This window comes from Haliotis asinina, chromosome 8 (genome assembly GCF_037392515.1).
Source record: "Haliotis asinina isolate JCU_RB_2024 chromosome 8, JCU_Hal_asi_v2, whole genome shotgun sequence".
Taxonomy (NCBI): domain Eukaryota; kingdom Metazoa; phylum Mollusca; class Gastropoda; order Lepetellida; family Haliotidae; genus Haliotis; species Haliotis asinina.
Window position 1 is genome coordinate 42,236,474 of NC_090287.1, and position 21,920 is coordinate 42,258,393.

The 21,920-nt window shown below is 38.4% G+C and overlaps 2 protein-coding genes across 3 annotated transcripts in view; one reads left to right on the top strand and one right to left on the bottom strand.

Moving 5' to 3' along the window:
* The window catches only part of LOC137295390 (neutral alpha-glucosidase AB-like), a 32,140-nt gene extending 26,670 nt beyond the window's left edge, over positions 1–5,470 (bottom strand). The window contains exon 1 of one of the 2 annotated variants that reach the window (XM_067826728.1): positions 5,283–5,470. In XM_067826728.1, the coding sequence (XP_067682829.1) occupies positions 5,283–5,308 (26 nt within the window). In that variant the 5' untranslated portion in view covers positions 5,309–5,470. The remainder of the gene's footprint in view (positions 1–5,282) is intronic. The other variant, XM_067826727.1, reaches the window with a different exon arrangement.
* Positions 5,471–5,720: 250 nt separating this feature from the next.
* LOC137294687 (uncharacterized) lies at positions 5,721–21,675 on the top strand. Its single transcript, XM_067825761.1, has 8 exons — positions 5,721–5,857; positions 6,349–6,393; positions 6,846–6,961; positions 7,407–7,570; positions 14,553–14,580; positions 15,162–15,252; positions 15,770–15,976; positions 17,231–21,675. Exons 1-8 carry the CDS (start codon positions 5,821–5,823, stop codon positions 17,584–17,586), a joined length of 1,044 nt encoding a protein of 347 aa, XP_067681862.1. The 5' UTR covers positions 5,721–5,820; the 3' UTR covers positions 17,587–21,675.
* The last annotated feature ends 245 nt before the right edge of the window (positions 21,676–21,920 follow it).

Below are 21,920 nucleotides of genomic sequence, written 5' to 3' on the forward strand. Positions count from 1 at the left end.
ACATGACACGTTTTATGGATAACAATTTCTTTCCATTCTTAACACAAGTTTCAGAGGTAATGCTTGCCCCCTCATCATGTGAATATGGAGTCAGTTTATACAAAGAGCGGATATATATACATGTAAATAATGTACAAAGATGACATATATAATATTGAGAATGTGCACCAGTCTGGCAATGCACCATAAATGGCTTGTGCACCTGAGTTCTGTCTCTGTCACATTATGTAATTGTACATACATGCAGATGTGACACTTGTACACATGATATGTTGTTGTGTGAGTAAAGTTGCAAACTGCATTCATTTTTCTTGGATTACTGGATCAGATGTAAATCAGTACAAACTCAGATTGTCAGTTTCAAGTCCTGCTTTGTATTTGGCCAAAGGACAGTTTCCAGCCATGAAGTAGATTACCATCTCAGTATTTGTTGATGGGATCTATCTAACGCAAATACAGAAGAATCAAGTGTTAATATGGCAATGTCCCCTACTGCTAAACAACACAATATATTTATAAAATATCTACTCCTTTTTTTTTGTCACATACACGATTGCCTTAAATGCCTGTTGTCTGCAAAATCACCCAACGTAGGCTGTCAAAATACTGAAGACCACACTGGTGTCTGCATAATCCCCTAATGTAAGCTGTCACCAGATTTGAAGACGTTGAGTACAACAGTCCATGAGATACTGCGTTAAAATTTTAAAGCTTAATTAGTGGTCAAAGTGTCGTTCGGGTATCCTGCTGCTTTGTTTTGAGGGACGTAAACCCAAGTACAAAATATTGTTCTTTGGATTTGCAATTGAAGGCTTATAATTTTGCTTACTTGTTTCTTTTCATAATCAGAAATGGGTAATATATGTCATGAATAAATGAAAATTGTGATTTTGTTATGTTGCTTGGTTGCATGTAAATTTTAAATGTGGATCAGAAACTAGTAACTAAAAGCTATGATTCTGGTCACTGAAACTGACCACAAAATCTGACCAGCATGGGTAAATAGGGTGTCAGATCAATTCCCCATCACGACATTTCCCAACCCCTGTTTTGTAGGACAACTCCCCAATTATCATGAAATTGCAGTAAATAGATGTGATGGGATTCATTATTCTGTGCATTATGTGTATTCATATGTTAGGGATCAAAGACAGGGGGGATCCAAAAAAAGAAACAAAAAAAACCAAACAAACAAACAAAAAAAACCCACAGAATTTGCTATGAAAAAAAGAGTTTTTTCGATATAATTTCTTACCCAAAGTAAACTAAAATAAAATAAACAGGGTTTATTTACTTACTGCACATAAGAAAAATGATTTTTCTTTTCATGATTTTTTTGGTTACTTGTTTGTTTTTTCGTACTCTCTTAACCATTATGTATGAAAGATTTGTGGTTAGTCTTTAGCGGAATACCAAATTCATTCTTAAAAAAACCAACAAAACATGTGGTTAATTAATACCGAGTTAAAGGTTACATTAAAAGTTGTCTTAAAGTCATCTGCTTCCCTCTCACTCGCAAACGAAAGCACAGACAGGTTAAGCAACTCTGGAGCCAGGACACTTCAGCAAACTGCAGTGACGACATCATGTGAAGAAAGATTTTCAGTTATATATAAAATGTGTAACAAGTTTTTCAGTTTGCCAATTTCCCAACGTCCACAGAAACATGTTGAATCATTGTGTTGCCGTCAAATGATTGATGATCAAAAGGATTTTCCATGACAACTTGTAACAAGACAATGTCTTCCTCAGAAGTGAGTCAAAGTGACAATAATATTCTAAGCAGTATCATATTGACACATACCTTGCTTCCAAGATGGAAATTGTTAGATGCAATATCATGCAAAATCCCATTGTCAATCAATCACATACATATTTTACTACCAGTAGAAAGTAGTTTAGACTTTGTAACTCGGTGAAAACAATCCTAAATAACTTTCCCGATTCTCAGACTGGCAGATAATCGCGACAGGGCACCGGGTTTTTTTTGGTAAAAATCCTGGCCTAAAGGTCTAAAGTCAGTCTGAGAATCAGTTGGATTACAGTTTGTTTTAATCAAGCTAAAAGATCAAAACTACTCCCTAGTCGTAGTTAAATAAGCTTTTGAATCATGACCAAAAAGATTTCGCTTGACACTGCTTGTAACAGAACTACAAGAATGATATATAAATACCCTGTATCATGACAACAAGTGATTTTGACAGAATCATCTATGAAAACAAGTTTTATCTTGGAAAATAAGCAAAGTAGGTGACAAGATTATATGGTAGTAGATTGTGAAAACATAGAGCTTTTATATATCAAAACAGTTGTCAAGGTTGCAGGTTTAGATAAAACTATGAACAAGATAATCTAGCCCCAGAAATGTAAATGAATACTACAACAACCCACACAGGCATACCACACATTATATCACAGAGATGCGGCCCTCTTATTGGTTGAAATTTCATTCATGGGAGAGAAATTATTGTGCACTGTTGTCAAAAGGGTTGATTTAGGTAATTAAATGTCAAAATGAGAAGTTTAAATGACGGGTTTCATTCATAATGATGTCAATACATGATTTATGTATTTGTACCCCTGGAGAGTATACATGTCTCCTATTCTCGAGGTAAACGTGTTTTCTGCCAAGATTGCCAGTGTGCGATAGTTGTTTACATCACTGACTGGTAACTAGGAAGAGGCAAAAGTGCATATGATCAAACTTTTCCAAGTAACGGATATTGGTGAGTTTGGACAAATCATAACCCCCCCCCCCCCTCTTTCTAACAGATTCCCTCTTCCTTACACATCATGTTACTTCCCCATTGTGCCTCAAGAATGGGAGATGCCTCATTAGATTAAGTCAGTGGCTGACAACCTTCTTTTTGACAGAGCTCAAGAGTGGTAATACACATGGTGAATCAAGCAGTTGATACATGCGGATGTTAAAGGAGGAGTCTCTTCATTTAAAAACAACAAGCATTTATACGATAAGAGCTGTTTGTATTATTTTCTCAGCTGATACCTGTAAGTATCAAAAGAATAGGAAACTTCAGCATATATGATCTTGGAGCACCTTTAGAATTCAGCACCATAATTTCTTGTGAGGACGTTCTCGGCTGTACGTTACATGTCAGTGAGACAGGCAACCAGTTTGTGAGAACCGTCGAACAAGAACCTGCGACCTTCGAATTGTTAGCCCGACAGCAACTGAGCTATGTCCACATTGTTGCACAATGTGCAAATTTAGTTAGTCATTCCTGTGACGTCAGGGAAATGAACGGAAAGAGTTGAATTGGTTGCGGACAATTACGAAGGTTACGGGTAGACTTGGTGCCTCATGCTTTCGCTCTACTGACGATCACCGAATGGCCCCGATATCATTTGGCACAATCGTACTATTCCGTAATCTGCAAGATAACATGTTGTGTGGATTGAGCTGATGCGGTTCGAACTGAAAACAGTTGTTCACGTCAGGTGCCAGACGTCAATTTCACAGTGGATGCATGATTGACATGCGTGTATTTAAATCACTGTGTGCTTTTGTGACAGAAAAGTGTTGTAGGGAACACAGCAAGGATAATGTGGATCGCGCTAAAGAATGAGAGAGACGTGGGCATGTCTAGTGATGGCACGAGGGTGAGTTAGACTTCGAATAATTATTGAAAATATGTAGATCTAGAAGTGAAAGTTGGATTGCAAGTTCGAGGCCGATTTCCATTAGTCCAAAAATTCTACATTAACACATTTCAACATTTATCTAACTTGTGAACAAAGTATTCAAAATGGAAATGGAAAAGGAAAACAACTGGTACTCATGTATCTACCTACTATATTGGATTAGGGCCCTTACCCTAACCCTAAACCTAACCCTAACCCTTGAAATAATTCTAATAAAATTAGAATATGTTGACCGAACCGGCATGAAAATGGCTGACGTGTCCGTGTAATGCATTCTTAAATCTTAGAAAAATAATACACTCCATTTCAATGTAATAGTGCAAATTACTGAATGACCAGGATATATATTTATATTAGTTTACATTTATAATTCATTTGATCCAAATAGTTACGTTTGAAACCGAAATATAAAATATATTTAGATTATTTAAATTGACCAAAACTGTGAATAATAGAATATGGTAAAATGTGACCAATGTTAGTCATTCTTACTAAATTTAAAAAATACAAAATGTATAAATACACAAAATATAACACCTCAGCACCTCTTAATACAAAGAAATATGAGCATGTTAGTCAAAAAAGAAAAATATTTAAAACTTGTGCTTGAGAAAAATTGAGCAGCCGCTGGTGAACTACAACTGGAAACTTGCAACATCACTGGGTTTCTGTAATGTCATTGCTGGCTTATAAGTTATAGGCACTCACTGAGCTTGACGACCTTGTTGCTATGCCGGCATCATAGGGCATTGTTTCAAGAACATGCTTTTGAACAAAATCACATGTAATTAGATAAAATAGTATTATGACGTGTCTTTAAAGTTTGTGGTGCTGTATTGTAAAGGTGGGCCGTGATTTAATGATTTAATGATTTAATCTCCCACTAGGTCAGATGGGTAGCTCAATCATGCAAACTAGGACATATCATGAATGAACCATGTGTATACAATGAGTACATATGATACTGTCGAGTACTTTGATTATATGACAGCAAAAACATTTACCAACACACATTTGCTTACATAACATACTTGGAAAAATACTGAAACAAATCCAAACAAAAGACCCTTAAATAACTTGAGTCATCGAAGTATATAGTAACGAATTCCTTCTAAACTTGACTGTGTTAACGCTAAAACACTACACGTGACATCAAATAGTCTACTAAATAGGAAAAGTACCACCAATGAATTCGTACCTTGAAACACAAGCCTTCAAATAGGCCTAAACCCAGTAAAAGACAGCTTAGAAATTGTCCATCCCTGGAACGTGTATACGTGCAACAATCAATACCATGAATAACAAATAACAGTGAGAATAATTCTGAAATCACTTCATTCTCGTCAGTAAGTTATTGTGCTCCGTTTACAATTAATGTACCTTGCAATGTTACCTCATCTTAACAGCCAACCAGAAATGACCACGCTCACTCGTTCGAACTTCGATTGTAAAGCTCACCGAATCGTAATACCACGTGCTTTTTAATGCCTTAAACACAAGTCATACTGGATTGTACCGACGAAAGGATGATGCTATTCAATCGTCGAGAACACTCTGACAATAATTTTCAACCATCACCTCAAAGGCAACGCATAAAACAATGAGTGTAATATACTTACGATAATGCCGACTTAGACTTCGCCATGTTACAGAGTTATTTTTAGCAGGTGCCTGCTTTAGTTTCGATTTCGATCATGAATTCTGTCATACATTCACTGTCATGTTTTTAAAATATGAATTATAGTCAAATGTAATCCACACGGGGAATATTAATTATGTTGTATTTGCAGCGATTCCGTAGTTTCGTACATATCAAATAAAATGCCTAGAAGGAAGAAGTGAATGTGGAAGAATTGGTAACTAGCAGTGAACCACATGATAATGAATTGGAAATCATCCTTTTACAGATAAACGGGATATGTACAAATATAAACAAACATTTGTCATGTAAATGATAATTGTGCTGAAATAAATCCTACAAATATTCCTAATCCACCTTACGCTTTACATTTTGAAGTAATCAATATTTTTTGCGCAAGCGTATTGCTGATAGTTATGAGTTGTTTACTTCCGTTGCAATGGACTGATGTCAACGTAAATAATGTTTCATTCATATCATTTTTAGAGGATTAAATCGCTTCCAGATCTGCAATAACGATGTCGTGTGGCGGAACGGAGTCGGTAGACGTATCGAGTATGTTTCATCAGCATTTTTTCAGATTTTAATATGAAATAGAGGAGACATGTGCAAACGAAATATTTCTGACATATTTTCCATGAATGCTTGAGGAGCATATTAGAACTAGAAGACAGCAGTATCGTTTATCGAGAGCATGTATTTTGCCTGCCGTTTGATCTCTAGAATTAGTTTTGTTAGGGTTAGGGTTAGGGTTAGGGTAGCTCACAACATGTACCCGAAACTCCTTTCACAACCTTTGGTGGATCCCCATTCGATCAAGCATCATCGGGATCTGGTTATAGTGGTACCGTTTTCCGATAGGTTACCTGTCACGATCCTTAGTGCTTGGCACTAATGATCGATCAAACACCTCTTTGGAGTCTTTAGTAGGCATTCCTTTACAATCATAAGGGTTAGTTGAAATATGTATGTAGCGTGTGGGTCAGTCAATCCTCTTTGTATGCACCATTACATGCTTTATCCTTATTCTATCCATTTTGTTTCAGCCAACTCACCAATCACTAAAACGGGATATTTGCGTAGATATAACAGTAAGTCTGGTTGAACCAACATCAACAACTCAAACTCTCTACTATTTACTACATCACACCATTCCTTTACATTTCAAATTTTGAACTAAAAAATATTTGGTTTAAAAAATGCATGATCTAATGAGTGATTTCCCAATCACTGTCATGTCTCTTCTTGATCAAGTTGGACTATATATCTGTGTCTTGAAAAATTCATGAAAAGAAGGCACTGCATTTCATGATGCACAGTTTCAGAAATTAACAGTGTGCTAATGACACATGTTCTTTCTAACTACAATCCTTAGTTCAATGATACTGCCATTGTGACAAGCATGTCTTAAATCTTTGTAATGCTGCTAGTTTTTCTCACCTAGCATTATGACTTGACACTGATTGTGTCAAAATTATTACCTTGTTTGAACCCAGTCCCACTTTAAGATGATTATATTTTATTAAAGTTGAAATATTTTCAGAGGGTTTTCTCTCAAATGGATGGAAACAAAACTTGTTCAAGCTGCATGCAGACAGTACCCTGGCATGGTATGAAAGTCAAAGCAGTTATGAAGCCAAGGGAGGCATTAGAGTGAAGGTAGGTAGGAACTGTTTATGGGTTGTATAGTGCAACCCACCAGAGGGATGTTGTGTGGTCTGTGTTGTTCTCCAGGACAAACACCACTATTTATGTTGTTTTTAGGATGCATGCCAATATTTATGTTGTTCTCCATGGCACATATCAGGATCTAGGCTTTCAAGGGCATGTGTTAGTATGTATCTTCTCCAGGACACATGTCAGTATTTTTGTCAATCTCCAGGCCACATGTCAATATCTATGTTGTCCGGGACACATATCAGAGTCTATGTTCTCCAGGGTATGTGTCAGAGTCTATGTTCTCCAGAACATGTCAGAATCTATGCCATTCTCCACATCACATGTCGGTATTTATGTTGTTCTTCAGGACTAAGTCAGTTTCAATGATTTTCTCAAGGATATATGTTAGTGTCTGTGTTGATGACATGTCTGCTTCTATCTCCAGGACACATGTCAGTATCTGGCAGTTGGGCCAGTATGTCAACAAGTCCCCAACAGGCCTGACCCGCCCCCAGGTGGACAAGTCTCCAACATGATGGCTATACCCCGGGAGAACAGCAAACAGGCTGACATGGTGTGGATCATATTCACTGATCAGAATGAACTGAAGTGAGTATGACATCCACTAAACTAAAAGCACAACTGGCAGGGTTGGATGATGGGTAGGGGAGGATGGAAATTGCTAATGTTTTTTCATGCTGCATCTTTCACATCACCTGACTGATAAATGTTTTTCACATTGCCTGTCATCCATCTTTGCATCCATAGTAAGTTTTTATGCTTCTGATATCTCCAAAACCAGAATTCTTATGAAGCTAACTCTTGGCAAGCATGATCCTACCAATGGCATAAGATGTCAATGAATTCTATTTTATGTCAGCCTTACAGCCTTTTTGTCCTTTTGCTCTTGTGTTTGTTAGTGTATGGAATAACATACACCATGTATGGTAAGTTCTAAACTTACCTGACAAAGTCCAGTGTTGTTATGTCATGGCCTGCTTCTCCAGCAATTGCCGTCTTCTTCAACTTTATCTGTGGTGCAGGGATTCAGATTTTTTTTTACAAGCGACTGGCCACAGGGCAAGTGACTTCAAGAAAGTGACTTGTCCTGACTAATTGTCCACTTGTCCTGATTTTATGACGCAATGTTTGATGCTAATGTTTACTGGACTGTTTATCATAGAGTGATACATTTCAAAGAACGATAACTCTAAATTACCATTATTGCGAAATGTAATAGCTACATTATGAGCAAATATGAAATGAAAATCAAGTTTATTTGCAGTTTGAAACCATAAGTGGAAATTGTCTAGTAGTCCATGGACAAGTAAGGCATCATTATTTGATTGCACAAAATGAAAACTGACTTGTCGGCATCAGGCGATGGGATTTTTGAACCCCTGTGGTGTCATCCAGACTGATCAGATATGTAGTTATGAAAAAGAAAACAGTAGTCGACTGACCAGCATATAATTATGATGAATTGATTTCTGGAAATTAACAATTGCAAAACTCAGCATCCCAATATTTATGGATTAGTCATGACACAAAGATAGTGTTTTGATGTTGGCATTATTTTATTCATGTAAAGTGAATATTTAGCCTCTAGTAGTTCATAAGACTATATTCAAGGAGTTTATCTCCTCCAACATTTCTATGAGTGATCCTTCATGTGTACGGTATGTTTCAAATGTTTATGGTGTATGTATCTATTACCTCTTGAACCAGGAAGAGATACTGATACCTCCATGTTTGTTACTGAACCAAATGTTGAAACAAAGATGGATTTTCCAAAACCCTGTAGTTACAATGGTACAATGCATCAAACTACTTGTCAGTATTCACTTCTCTACATTAAAATATGAAATGTTCGTACTGCAAGAAACTGAAGTTATATGAAAATAATATTTGGGTTATTCTCCTTTAAAACATACTTAAACTCAAGATGACATAGTCTGACTAAGGTAAGGCCTCTGGTCCTCTACTGTTTAATTTAGTTAATGTCAGATGCCAAAACTGAAGTATTTCACAAAGAGTGGAATTGCTAATTTAATGGTTTAAAATTAAGTCATGGTGATATGAGTTAATATTTTTGTTACGATTGTTGAATAAAGTTATAAATATGTTTTGATAGATGATATGAATTGTGAAAATTGAAAATTTGTTCTGACCTTTTGTAAAATAGCTGTCTTTTTGGGAGTTTAATAATAAATTGTTGGCTAGATATTTTTCATCCTGCCAACAGTGTCTCCATTTACTGTTTGTCCATCCTTCCATCATGCTGTTAGCACCAAAATAAAAACTCATCTTGTAAAGTACACAGTAGGAAAGAGTTTTCATTTCATTTATATTCAGATTGTACGTTACAGGAAGTATATATAATGCTTGTGCCAACCTGTATTCCTATAGAGCTTTTGGATCTATTGCTGTTTTGTCTTGGGATGAATTTAACATGTTGGCAATCTTTATCATAATGAAACAAGATTTAGGCCTTGAGAAAGAAATTCCAGCTAGTCATCTCCCATGGCGAATACCCAATTTTTCCTTATCCTGACTCATGCTAATTGCTTATCTCATCTTCCCTGGCGAAGGTAGTGAAACACCCGAAATCCCTTGAAGTTCCCTTCTAAAAGAAGCGGACGTAAAATTCACACTCACACAAGAGTTACCTTCCCTCCCATGCACATGGTCAGCTGATCGGCTGTCAGTACTTGTCGTCTTCTTCAGACGTGGTCTCATATAAGAAGGATCGTCGGCATCCATTGAATAGAAGGATGAAGACAGATATTACCTATCGTCTTCTCTGAAGGAAGTTCTCGTCTGTGATTTGGAAGACACATTGTGAATCATGAATAGTCTGGACTTAGTCTCACCATCTAAGGACTCCAACAAACTCAACACTTACAGGAGGAAAAAGGAAGACATGCGTTGACGTTTCTGCCGATAGCTCCGATATCAATGATTTCTGAGAAGTTATTTACGGCATTCAGGTCAGCAACCAAGTTTCAACAACAACCTTTGCCACCTTTCAACGTTTGTCGCTTCCCTCTTCACCATGTGGAGCCCTCCATCAGAGAGACACCTCTACGAAACGCACCTTCTTTGGACGGGCTCAATTTAGAGCCATCAACAAGACTCTCATCTCAAGTTCAGCAATCCTGTGAATGAGGAAGAGTGAATCCTAGCAACTTTTGTCACTCAGAAGAAGGATCAGTAGTTTACGTCTGGACATCTCGTCTTGACTACTGCGGGACTGAATCTACGTCCTCGACAAGTCAGTGTTACACTAAAGAGTCCAGAGAGCGAGAGATAAGAAGTTTAGTACCGGAGCGTCCAAGAGGTAAACACTGAAGATCAGGGTCGGAACGTCTGGAGTTTTCCACCCTCAGCCGTTCCCATACAACCGTCTCCAGTGGGTGGATGTTTTCAACTCTACTGGAAGAATTGGGGAATTCTCAACGATGAATGCGTCATGAAGATTTTTCAAGATGACTACAAGATACCACTGCAAACTTCACCTCTGATCACAAGAGGTGACGGTATTATCTTCAGGGGAAAATTCCGATACATCTACCTGGAAGACAATTTGTCTACATCAGCTTCAAGTGGCGGAAGTTTTTTCGTGCGCTTTACTCATCTAGACATGTGCTCGCCAAACAGCATGATTGAGGACAAACCTAACCGCTAGCAAGGGTATCACCGTTTGAACAAGATTTCACGATGATCAGTTGTCTGCTACACTGGTGACGTCACGTCTACAATCTGATTGGTCCCTGAGAGACAATGCCCTGCAAAGAAAGCTGGTGGTGTTGCATCTACAATCTGATTCGTCTTTGAGAGACAACGCCCTGCGCAGAATGTGGTGTTATTGTTCCAGTATCAGGAAGTTGTCGGTGACTTTCAATGCTGGAAAGATGTCGATTACACACTAGATTAACAGTTTACAGCATCATTTGATTTCATCAGGCAGCATAGAGGTCTTCTAACAGCAGACTCAATGTGGCCTATCACTAGGATTGCAGCAATGAATGACAGCTCCTGATCAGACGGGCAGCCAGCTATAAATAGACTTCCTGCAAATGTCAACATGCTCAAAATGGTATTGACGATCTGGAAACGAAGAATGATGTATCTTCACGGCATACAAGAGAAGTCAACTCAGTCTACAGTTGGACTTCACTATCAGGCTACTAACTCAGCTCGGATGGAATGTGAATCTAAATTCCTCAGGATTTTTACCATTATGACAGTGTCAGTGTCTACTTGGTCTGCTCACGTCTTCTCAGGATATGATCAGAAGATGATGCCTACTACTATGTCTATGACATCGATTCCTGTGTCACGGTTTCAAGTCTTGACCGGTTTATGATGCTAGACAACTTGAAACTACACACGCTATGGGGAACTCACCAGTCAAATGTCTGCGCAGGAACTTATATGTTACAATCGGCATTCAACAACCATCTCTATGTAGACACGTCTCTCCACGGATGGGGTGCCCATCTAAACAACGACATTGCAGCAGGAATCTGGAAGACGGGAGATAGAACTCTTCCCATCAACCAGTTGGAGATGAAAGTGGTGATTCATGCTATCCATCACTGGTTGACAACACTGAGAGACAAGCTACTGGTGATCCACACAGACAACTCAACAGTGGCTTACTACTTAAACAACCAAGGGTCAATGAGATCGCCATCTCTACTACGCCTGTTGTTTCAACTTTTCGACATGGTCGACAGTCTGAATCTCCAAATAAAAGCATGTCACATACCAGGAGTCTGTAACATCATGGCATACGCCTTATCTCGTCCTCTTCGTCCATCTCCAACAGAGTGGATGCTGCTTCAAGAGGCGTTTTAACTAATCAGCCAGATGTTTGGATCACTGCAAATAGACTTATTTGCAACAAGGTTCCACAAACAGACTACAACCTTTGTATCACCGGTACCAGATCCGTTTGCCTGGGCAACAGACGCTATCAGCATTCCAGGGAACTATCCAGCAACACTTTCTCAGTGTGGATCAGAGCTGTTGTATTGAGAGCCTTTAAAGCAGCAGGATTGGAACCAACCTACATGAAGTCAGAGCCTTGGCCTCTACACTAGCTCTACATGGGAATTGCTCGCTATCAACTACAGTCAGACCTCGTTTATCTGAACACTTTGGATTTTATTGAATTGAATTGTCTGAATCAGGACCTAGGCGGTCGGCTACACGTGAAAACAAAACAACATTAAAGCATAACTACATTGTATACAAGTACATTCTTTATTCAACATAAAATCTTTTCCCCGCCTGTAATGGCAGATCGTTTACATTTCGCAGGTGTGCTAGCCATCTTGATCAAAAGCATATTGGTCAGCTGTCATTATTTATGCTTACCCAATCAACGATTCGACTCAGTGTCAACTCAGTGTCAAACTTCAATTGTTTCCTCTCTAATTAACCTACACGCCCATGATAAATACTTGTCTTCAATAAACAATAAATTAACTAGCTAGACACACAATGAATTGACAAGCGGTAGACATGATAGACTTCGTGTTTTGATATCTCGCTGACAACAAAGGTAAAAGCAGTGATCACTGTTGTTATGAGTGTTATGTTTTGAATAATAGCTATGATGGGTCACATTTCATTTTAATAGCTGGTCAACACTTTCAGCATTCTGGTTTTCCGGAATTTATCTGCTCCTAGTTTTCGATGTGTTTCCTTCCGGGAGACTTATTCAAGGGCATTCTACAGTGTTGACGATGTTCGTTTGTGCCTGAACTTTCGGGAAATGACTTAGTAAATATATATAAAGGCTGGTTGCTGTGTTGATGGCGACACTGTCACTCATTCATAGTTACATCTCTGCCACGCTTGATCATCAAAACCTGTCAACGCCTGACCAACGCCTGTCGCACCGATCGCTGTGTTGACATTCTGCCATAGTTGATTCTCCCTCTCACCAAGACTTTGGTGAGTTTGCTATATTGTATTTTGTGACCCATTGACTTAGATTTTGTCTCTCTTGAATTGTACCTGAAATCTGCATTGTTATATTGACTTGTGACTTTGTATACCTTGCTCTCGTTTTATAACAACACAGAATTTGAATGTGTACGACTTGTCTTTGTTCTGTTTTGCTGGTTTACAAGGGGATTTCTTAAATTGTTGTCAAGGTAAATTTTTAACCGCAACACTATTAATAAGCGGTAAACATCCGACATCTTGCCAGCTTTGGTGTTCGGATATATGAGGTAAATTTGTACACGTTGATGTTTCGTTAGCAAATTGACTTCTGATACGGAAAACGAACATTCGGATATACAAGGTAAATTGTCACCAGGAAAATTCCTCTTTTGTGAAGAATGTTCGGAAACCAAGGTATTCGGATATCTGAAGTTCGGATATACGATGTGTGACTGTATAATGGAGGCCTGCTTTTGGAAGTCAAACATGGTGTTTGCCAACCACTACCTATGAGAGCCATGTCTCTGGCATTCATCAGTTTGGGCCTCTTGTCGTTGCTCAGCAACTAACAGTTCCCTGAAGGTGCTGAGTTCACTCACTCATTTTATCACGTGATTTGTGGAATCCAGACGCTCTGCGGAGTATAATGGTGGAAAGTCCATGCACACGTCTTAAACAGACTAGCATGAGTGATTATGACCCTGTACTCATAATGAAGAAACTTGTACACGAAGAAGGGTCGCAACTAGTCTCGATTGCTATATCTTGACATTTAGTTGCATCAGAAACCAGCAGGATGCTAGTTACTTTTGATGTCATTGCGTCTACGGAAGACAAATTCGACTGGATGTGATCCCCCAGAATCTACAATGATTATTAGAAAGGACAGGACCGAATTATCGCCGTTGCAAGTTCCCGTGGGGGGTGGGGGTGGTGGAGGGGAATTATTGGACGTAATTTTGAACAGCCAGCAGAATCCAGCGTCGTCTGACCCACTGCCATTTCCGTTGGATTCTGTAAGCAATTAAGCATGAGTCAGGATAAGGAAAAATTTGTAATTTTCTTAATAAAATTGATATTTTATACTTATCCTGACTCATGACAAAAGCCCTCTCAGCTGCCCCTCACAGACACGCTGAATTCTCATATTCTCCTGTCAGGCGATTATAGGAGAGAGTATCATGGCCGATCAGCTGACCATGTGCGCAGGAGGGGAGGTAACTCATGGGTGAGTGTGAATTTTATGTCCGCTTCTTTTAGAAGGGAATTTCAAGGGATTTCAGGTGTTCCACTACCTTCGCCAGGGAAGAGGAGATAAGGAATTAGCATGAGTCAGGATAAGGAAAAATTGGGTATTCGCCATGGGAGATGACTAGCTGGAATTTCTTTCTCAAGGCCTAAATCTTGTTTCATTAAGCATGAGTCAGGATAAGTATAAGCTATCAATTTTATTCAGAAAATTACATAACTCGAATTTAAAATGTTTAGAGAACTTAAAGCATATCAAGGCTGAATGTCTTATGTTAAGTGTTTGAGAGTGTACTAGGCTGGATGAGCATGTTAGGTTGGTGAGCATATCCCTGTTCTTCTCTTTCATACTAATTTATGAATGGAATATTTTTGGTTCTAGCTCTTGGATGACAGAAATAGTGAAAACGGTATGTACTATTTAAAACTGTCAGCAGTACATTGATCTTTGAAAACTTACATATGTGTAACATGACAATTATGTCACTGAGCTAAAGAATGGTATTTGAGTCCTGTAAGTTTCAGATGTCTGTCTGACTCACTGAATATTCACAGGACCCACAAAATAAAATTAAACATACATTTCTTATAATTGGAATTGAAATTATTAACATTATGAAATAGCAAACATAAGACGTATACACAGCAAACAAGTGTCACATGCCACAAATAACAACTTCAGACAAAGTCATTGTGAAATATTCAGTCAGACACTGGGGTCAGCAGGTTGGTGACTACAATCTGACTGTTGGAGAAAAAGACAGATTTGTCAGAGGGTCAGACTCTATTCATGAACACTGTACAAGATTGGTTAACCCAGACACAGTTGTTTATAAGCGGCATTGAATGATACAGACAGGATATTGCTCTCTGTGGCTTTAAGCATAATTCATACTCTCAGTCACGTTACAGTATTACCATATGCTCTATTACAACCATATTTTTGTCATATTATTCAAGAAGTTCAAAATTAAATCATTACTTATTTCAGCTACCTCCGCCCCCACAGCCACCCCAGGGTACACCCAGTGCTCATCATCCGGGAGGCCCCCCACCCCCAGGCTTCAACCCTGGAGTAACAGGTACCAAGTCTTGCATGCACGTTTTTGCATTGTAGAACAAGTGAAAGCTTATCTTTCACAGTCTGATGAGAAATATGTTACAGCAGGTTTGAACACCAATGCATTGTGACTATTGTAAGATTGGAACTTGTTAACATTAATCTTTTCATGTAACTATGTTGTTATTGTCAGTGTGTCAAATTCTTCATCAACAATATATCATATTTTCTGTCTTTGTTGTGTCATGTTTTGTTATACTCATTGTATCATGATTTCTCTATTCTCATACTTTGTACACAGTCATTTCTGGGACAAGATGCAGATCGTGTTTTTCTCTTCTTGCAATAAACCCTAATCTGCACAGTTTGTGTTTAACTAGAGCTTTACTTTTGTTACCACACCAATTTGTAGAATACACAACATAAATGGTAGAATTGATTGTAAAGGAACATCAATTATTTATGTATTTGCCTTACTAGATGTATGATGTTTGAGACATCTGAAGAGTAAGTTATGCTATGATATTTGATTAAAACAGGTGCTCCTCCTCACTATCCTCCATCCCAGCCCAGCCAAGCCCCACCCCCTTACTATCAGGGTCAGCAGCAAAGGCAAGGTAATGTGCCCTACCCCCAGCAGCGAGGTGGACACTACCCCCAGCAGCGAGGAGGATACAGTGGGGGGAACACTACTGTTGTTGTACAGGACAGGAGCAGGAGAGGTTCAGGGGATGGACTTGCTACAGGTTTGTAGTCTTGCTTTTTATTAAAGTAACCATTCCAGACCTTTGTTTTAATCTATTTCAATGAAAGTAAAATAATTGACATTGCACTCAACCCATCCAACTGTTTAAATGGGTACGAACCTATACAGTCGTACATGTAGGGCACATTGTCAAACATGACAAGATCAAGTTTGTTAAAAGGGATTTTTCTCAGGCTGTACATTGGCCTATTCCAGTGAAGTTTGAAATCATCATTTTCCATGATGTCCTGGACACATTCAGGGTCAAACGATGGATTGACCTTGGGGTCAAAGCCACAGTCATGTTGAAGACGGTAGTAAAAGCAGCGAGCCATGCCATTATGTCTTTTCAGATGTACTGTTTATGCCAAGGAAGGACATCCACTGATAAGGTGTCGGACAGTCTCTGTAAATTCATTGCACAATCGGCATTTCATGTTAAGATTAACAGGAGTCGTTTGGGTTGCTATTCTGCTCCACACACTGCATGTACACACTATGCAGTGGCTTCTCAGAGAGCTTCCCCTCAAAGGACGGACTCTGAGCAGACTCAGTGAATGACTTCACCTGGTTAACTCCCATTGCTGTACCATCCAGCAGTTCATCAGCATCTACAAAATAAACCTCAGATTTCAGACTGTGTCCAACAATCTTGACGTGCTTTAAATAGCCATGTAATACCTTGCTTTCATCATGGTATCCCCAGAGGATCATCCAGTATAATGTATTTGCAAAAGTACACCGTTAAGTTCTATCATGAAGAGCCTCCACATTAATCAAACCCAACCTCCAGAAATGATTGGCATATATAAACGTTTAGGAGCTGAATGAGGGTGGTGGGCTGTTATCAGACATGATTCTTCTGGTCAGGCAGTTAAAACTTTGAACTCCAGATTCCTTTTAAGCGAGATATTGTATACTTGGCCTGAACTTTGTCTTGAATCTAGGCATTCTGGAACTTACATTCCAAGATAGCTGTAGGCCTGATCTTCCACATGATGCTCAATAACTCCTCCCACTTCGAACTTGACCGATCCATCATTAGTTACCTTGCCACATTTCAAATGAAAAGTATTACATTTGTCGAGCCAAAATGTCATGCCAATATCGTTAGAAAAGACCTGGACAAAGAGAATATGCTGTTTCAAATTGATATCTCCTTTGGCAAAGAGTTGTGTCATATTATTGTTATGTGTTGCTCTTACTTTTCAAGTTGTAATAATTTCCTCAATGCTTCCTCTTACTTCTGTTACAGGCATGCTGATGGGAGCTGCTCTTGGTTATGGCTTGAGTCAACCTTGGGGCTTTGGCTATGGATGGGGGTATGGGGGTTACGGAGGCTGGGGACATGGAGGCTACCATGAGGGTGACAACATCACCATTAACAACCATTATGATGTTGACAATACAAACATTGAGAACACAAACATTACAGAGAATAACGTAGAGAATAACTATGATCAAGGGGGATATGATCAAGGGGGATATGACCAGGGGGGATATGATGATGGAGGGTATGATGGGGGATATGACGACTATGGGGGTGGTGATGATTTTGGTGATGATTTTGGGGGTGATTTTGATGGGGGTGATTTTGATGGGGGTGATTAAAATGATCTTGTTATGTTTTGATCTTGTGAAAATCACTACTGTTCTTCAGGGGTCAAGTGATATGTTCTTTGTCTTCGGAGGATATAAGAGTCTTCGCCTCCTGTTAATTGTCCTACCTCTTTGTGTTTGCAAGTCACTCAGTGAAACTTGCTGACTTCATCTGTGCCATAACGCCTGGTTCAAAAGTAGTCACAGTTACTTTGTCCTCTAATTGAATGTTGCAAGTGTAACTACGGCACATTCTCTATAGTAACCTGAAACATCTCCGAAACAAGTTTCTTGAAGCTGAAACCAAGCACGGGTGACCTTAGCGGATCATGTGACACTGACCAAATCTGGAACACCACATCCACTGTGGTAATATTTGTAAATTTCTGCATTGATATTAATAGATCCTATACAATATCTGTTTTAGCACTGGAAATAACATGATGTTTTACTTGTTGGTTGTTTAACCTACTATGACTTTTTGCTCACATTAACTAGTCATGTTCCTGATGTCTAACCAGCCTTAACCTTGGGCCAAAGTCTGGACATCAGTGCGGCCAGTTACTCATGTATGTGTAATGGGAAGTCTATGCAACGGGGATATCTGACATATGTTTCCTTTCTCTTGAGGACACAGTGAGGTGTGATGATGAGCTACACAACCTTGAAACTCTATCCTGTAGATGTATACTGTGCCTTTATAACAAAACGTGTCAGGGTGGAGTTCAAATGAATCCCAACAATCCTGTGTTTCTCTGAGTAGTTGTATGATACACATGCAGATTAAGCAGTGTTGATACTGTTTATGGCCTTTCACTGCACACCTGCGTAGACCACTTTCAGTCAAGTTCATGACTGAGCACAAACACATGAGACAGTGTTAATGTGAACTTGTCTCCACATAGTTCCAGATTGTTAACTTAAGGATACTGTTAATCAAATGTTCTTTTGTTCAGAGCATGCACAAGAAAAGAGCGTAATGTCAAGCTCTGACAATTGTGGTAGGAATTCAGGGAGTCCTGAGGCTGTCTCCACAGGCTGTGTCTCTAAATGTGCCAATAATATTTCTACAAACTACAACTAAAATAATCTCTATTTACCTTCTTGGTTTAGCTTTGCAAATAAGTTTCTGAATGAAAAGATTTTATTTATGTCAGGATGGCAACAGGAAAATGTATTTTCAGCTGAAAACTTCATATTGTATCATCGAATGGGGGTTCAAGTTTTCTCAATGGATTAAGATGATTCGCAGAACGGATTATTTGAAATAGAATGTACTCTGTGGAAATCTGCCAATCAACAGAAAAGATGTATGAAGTTCTGTATATTTATTGCATCACTGTGCATCTGTCTGTAATGTCAGGAGACAAACACTGTCCGTATATGATACACTAGTCCTCATGTCTCCTATCTCAGGACTTTCATCTTCACATATAAACCTGACTTGTGCTTCTCACTATATATTAGGTCATCTCTTGTTTTCCCAGAATAACTGATGTCCTAACTTTATATGAACATCAATATTCAAATGATATAATGTGAGTGTTTGAAATTAATTGAAAAATTATCGTTTGAGATTATGCTCAAAGTACAAATATATCCCCTAGCGAGATTGGAACTACAACTTTCACATTCGTAGGCAGATGCTCTACCACACGGCCACCAGTTAAATTATCTACTTATAGTTAGTGTCATTGAACTTATTTTACGTGTGCTTCAGTTATTGCTATGTAGCTTCATTAAATGATCATCTACATTGTAATTATCCATCACTGAGGGTATATATGTTAAGGAAAACACTTCTCCGTGGTTTTGGTAGACAATGTAAAACCATTTGGGTCAGGAAATCCCCCCTCCTCCAGTTTTACATTGTCTACCAAAACCTCGGAGGCATGTTTTCTCCTAAACTTCTCACACCTGATGTTGGCTGATGTGGAATGTAAGGCCAGTGGTTTGCACTGCTGGGGATCACTCAGCACATTTCCATTTCATTACCTAGTATATTTACAATTTCCTATGTATATTGTTTACTGGTCTTAGAATATTCTCAGAATATGCTTGCGTGTAGACAGTGGTCAATGGGACTACCAGTCAACACTTACAAGTGCTTGTTCTACTGTTATACAGAAACAACAATACTCTTGAGACAGTGTTGAGTTTATAAGAATATGACTTTTTCCTATCATAAAACTGTTTGAATATTTGTAAAATATATTCCTAGTATTTCATTTTGTATTTAATTTGCCAGTATGATTTACAATTTTGAAATTCTTCTGCCTTTCATTGACGAGAACATCATCATCTAATATTATGAATGTTTTTCTGGTTGTACAATATATTCATGTGTAGAGAAATGTACACATAAGAGATCATTAATATATTCTGTGCCTCAAACAGACCTGATCTGAAGATATTAAAGTGCTGTATATTGCTTTTCAAGATAATCCCAATCCACACTGATATACCATTGGCAATGAAGCTGGAGAGACTTTGTCATAGTTTGAGAAGTCCTTCTCATGACTGTCAGAACATTTCCCTAGGACTTCTGTAACAAGTTGTAGAAATACTGGTTCTGGTCAGAGCTTTTTTTATGTATAGAGAAAGGTGGAAGTTTGATGATACGGAAAATATAATGGGACCTGATAGGGTTAAGCTCCACTGCTGGATGGAAGCCATGGAAGCGACTTATGCTGATGGAAGAACACACCTATACTTGCATGTCTTAGTCATACTTCCCTGTTATAATTTGCAAGGCATTTCCTGCTACGCTTGAACGTAGCTGTCTACGTGTGTATGGTGAGATGGAATACCTTCTCTACGGGTGTATCTGGACAGATTTTGTTTGTCTCAACATTTCCTGCAAGTACCTGCTTCATGCTTTTGAAGTTTGTCCATTTTCCAAGGTCACATTCCCCTGCTTGTTTTACCAACTTGATTCAGGGAAACAAATTGCTGAAATGATGCAAGTTTGTTTTTTTTTCTTTTTGTTTCTTTATTTTGCCTTTTTTTTGTGGATGAGATACCATGTAACATCATGACACAACAAAATTCACAATTATGCATTCCTTCTTTGTGTGGCTTAGAGTTATCAGTCAGCCCTTGAAGAGGTCTGTATTTGTATTTCCATGATGATCCTCGTATTTAGAATGCTCAAGTTTGTTATGAGTATTTACATTTACAACACAAGAAACAGGCTTATGTTTCTCATATAATAATAAATAGTTTATGTGTGTGTGTGTGAATGAAAGCTATAGTATATACATGTAGGTGTCACTCCCATAGTGAATGACCAGTCCATTCGACTTGTGATGACAATCTATTTATGTAATCTTGAGTCCTTTGTGCACCTGTTCATCAGTGATGTATTATCCTGCTGTCTGACAGTCTGTTGCTGGTTACTGAGTGACAAGATAGACTGAAGTCTGTAGTAGGATTTTTCAGCCATTTGAAAATCAAATTGTTTTTATTGTATTATATTGATATGCACATTTCTTCTCAGGAGTATCAGGCCAATCTATTGTCACTACAGTAGTGCTAAACTACCACATTTCTCTATAGAACTAATCTATACTAGCCGTCCATCATTTCTACTAATATGTGGGAGACCATAGTATTCCATCTTGGATCATATTGATTCTGTAGCAGTAAAGGTTGTGATACTGATTTGAATATCAAGCTTCTCCCACTCCATGCCTGCCTGTTGGAATGTTGGCTTGTACAAACTGTGTGTGACACTCCCTCCTCCTGACTAGAATGTCCAGTGAGACTAATGGCAGCTGCCTCTGTGTTCCCTAATGGACTCTTTATATAGTATTCAGTTTTACATGTTTTTTGTGTGTGATATATGTGTCAATCTGCTCTTGATGCTGAAAACTGAAAATATTTTTATGATATATACAATAATTTTCTTACAAAAACATGTGATAGTTGTTAGTCAGTACATTTATTGTTTACTTTACATGTATTAAACTACCTTGCTTCATATACACATGCTGTTATGTTTCCACTGTTAGAGATCTATGTATTTATGTAATGTTATGTTTACAGCGATTACTGTGATAATGTATTCACTGAATCTCAATAAATCCAATCTTCAACAAATTCCCATGCACTGCTGTTTGCATTTCATTCGACCTTGGTTTATGCAAGTCTCGAGATGTTGTGACTCATCATCTTACATCATGTGTAAGAGAGACTGAGACTGAGAGTCAAGGCATCTGGCAGAGACAGTATCACCCCCTATGTGGACTACTACTGCCACTACTATAAGAGTTACCATCTTACGCATCACAGAATCCTGCATCAAATAAAGCAGTAATGCAAAGAATCAACTTTTATGTAACTGT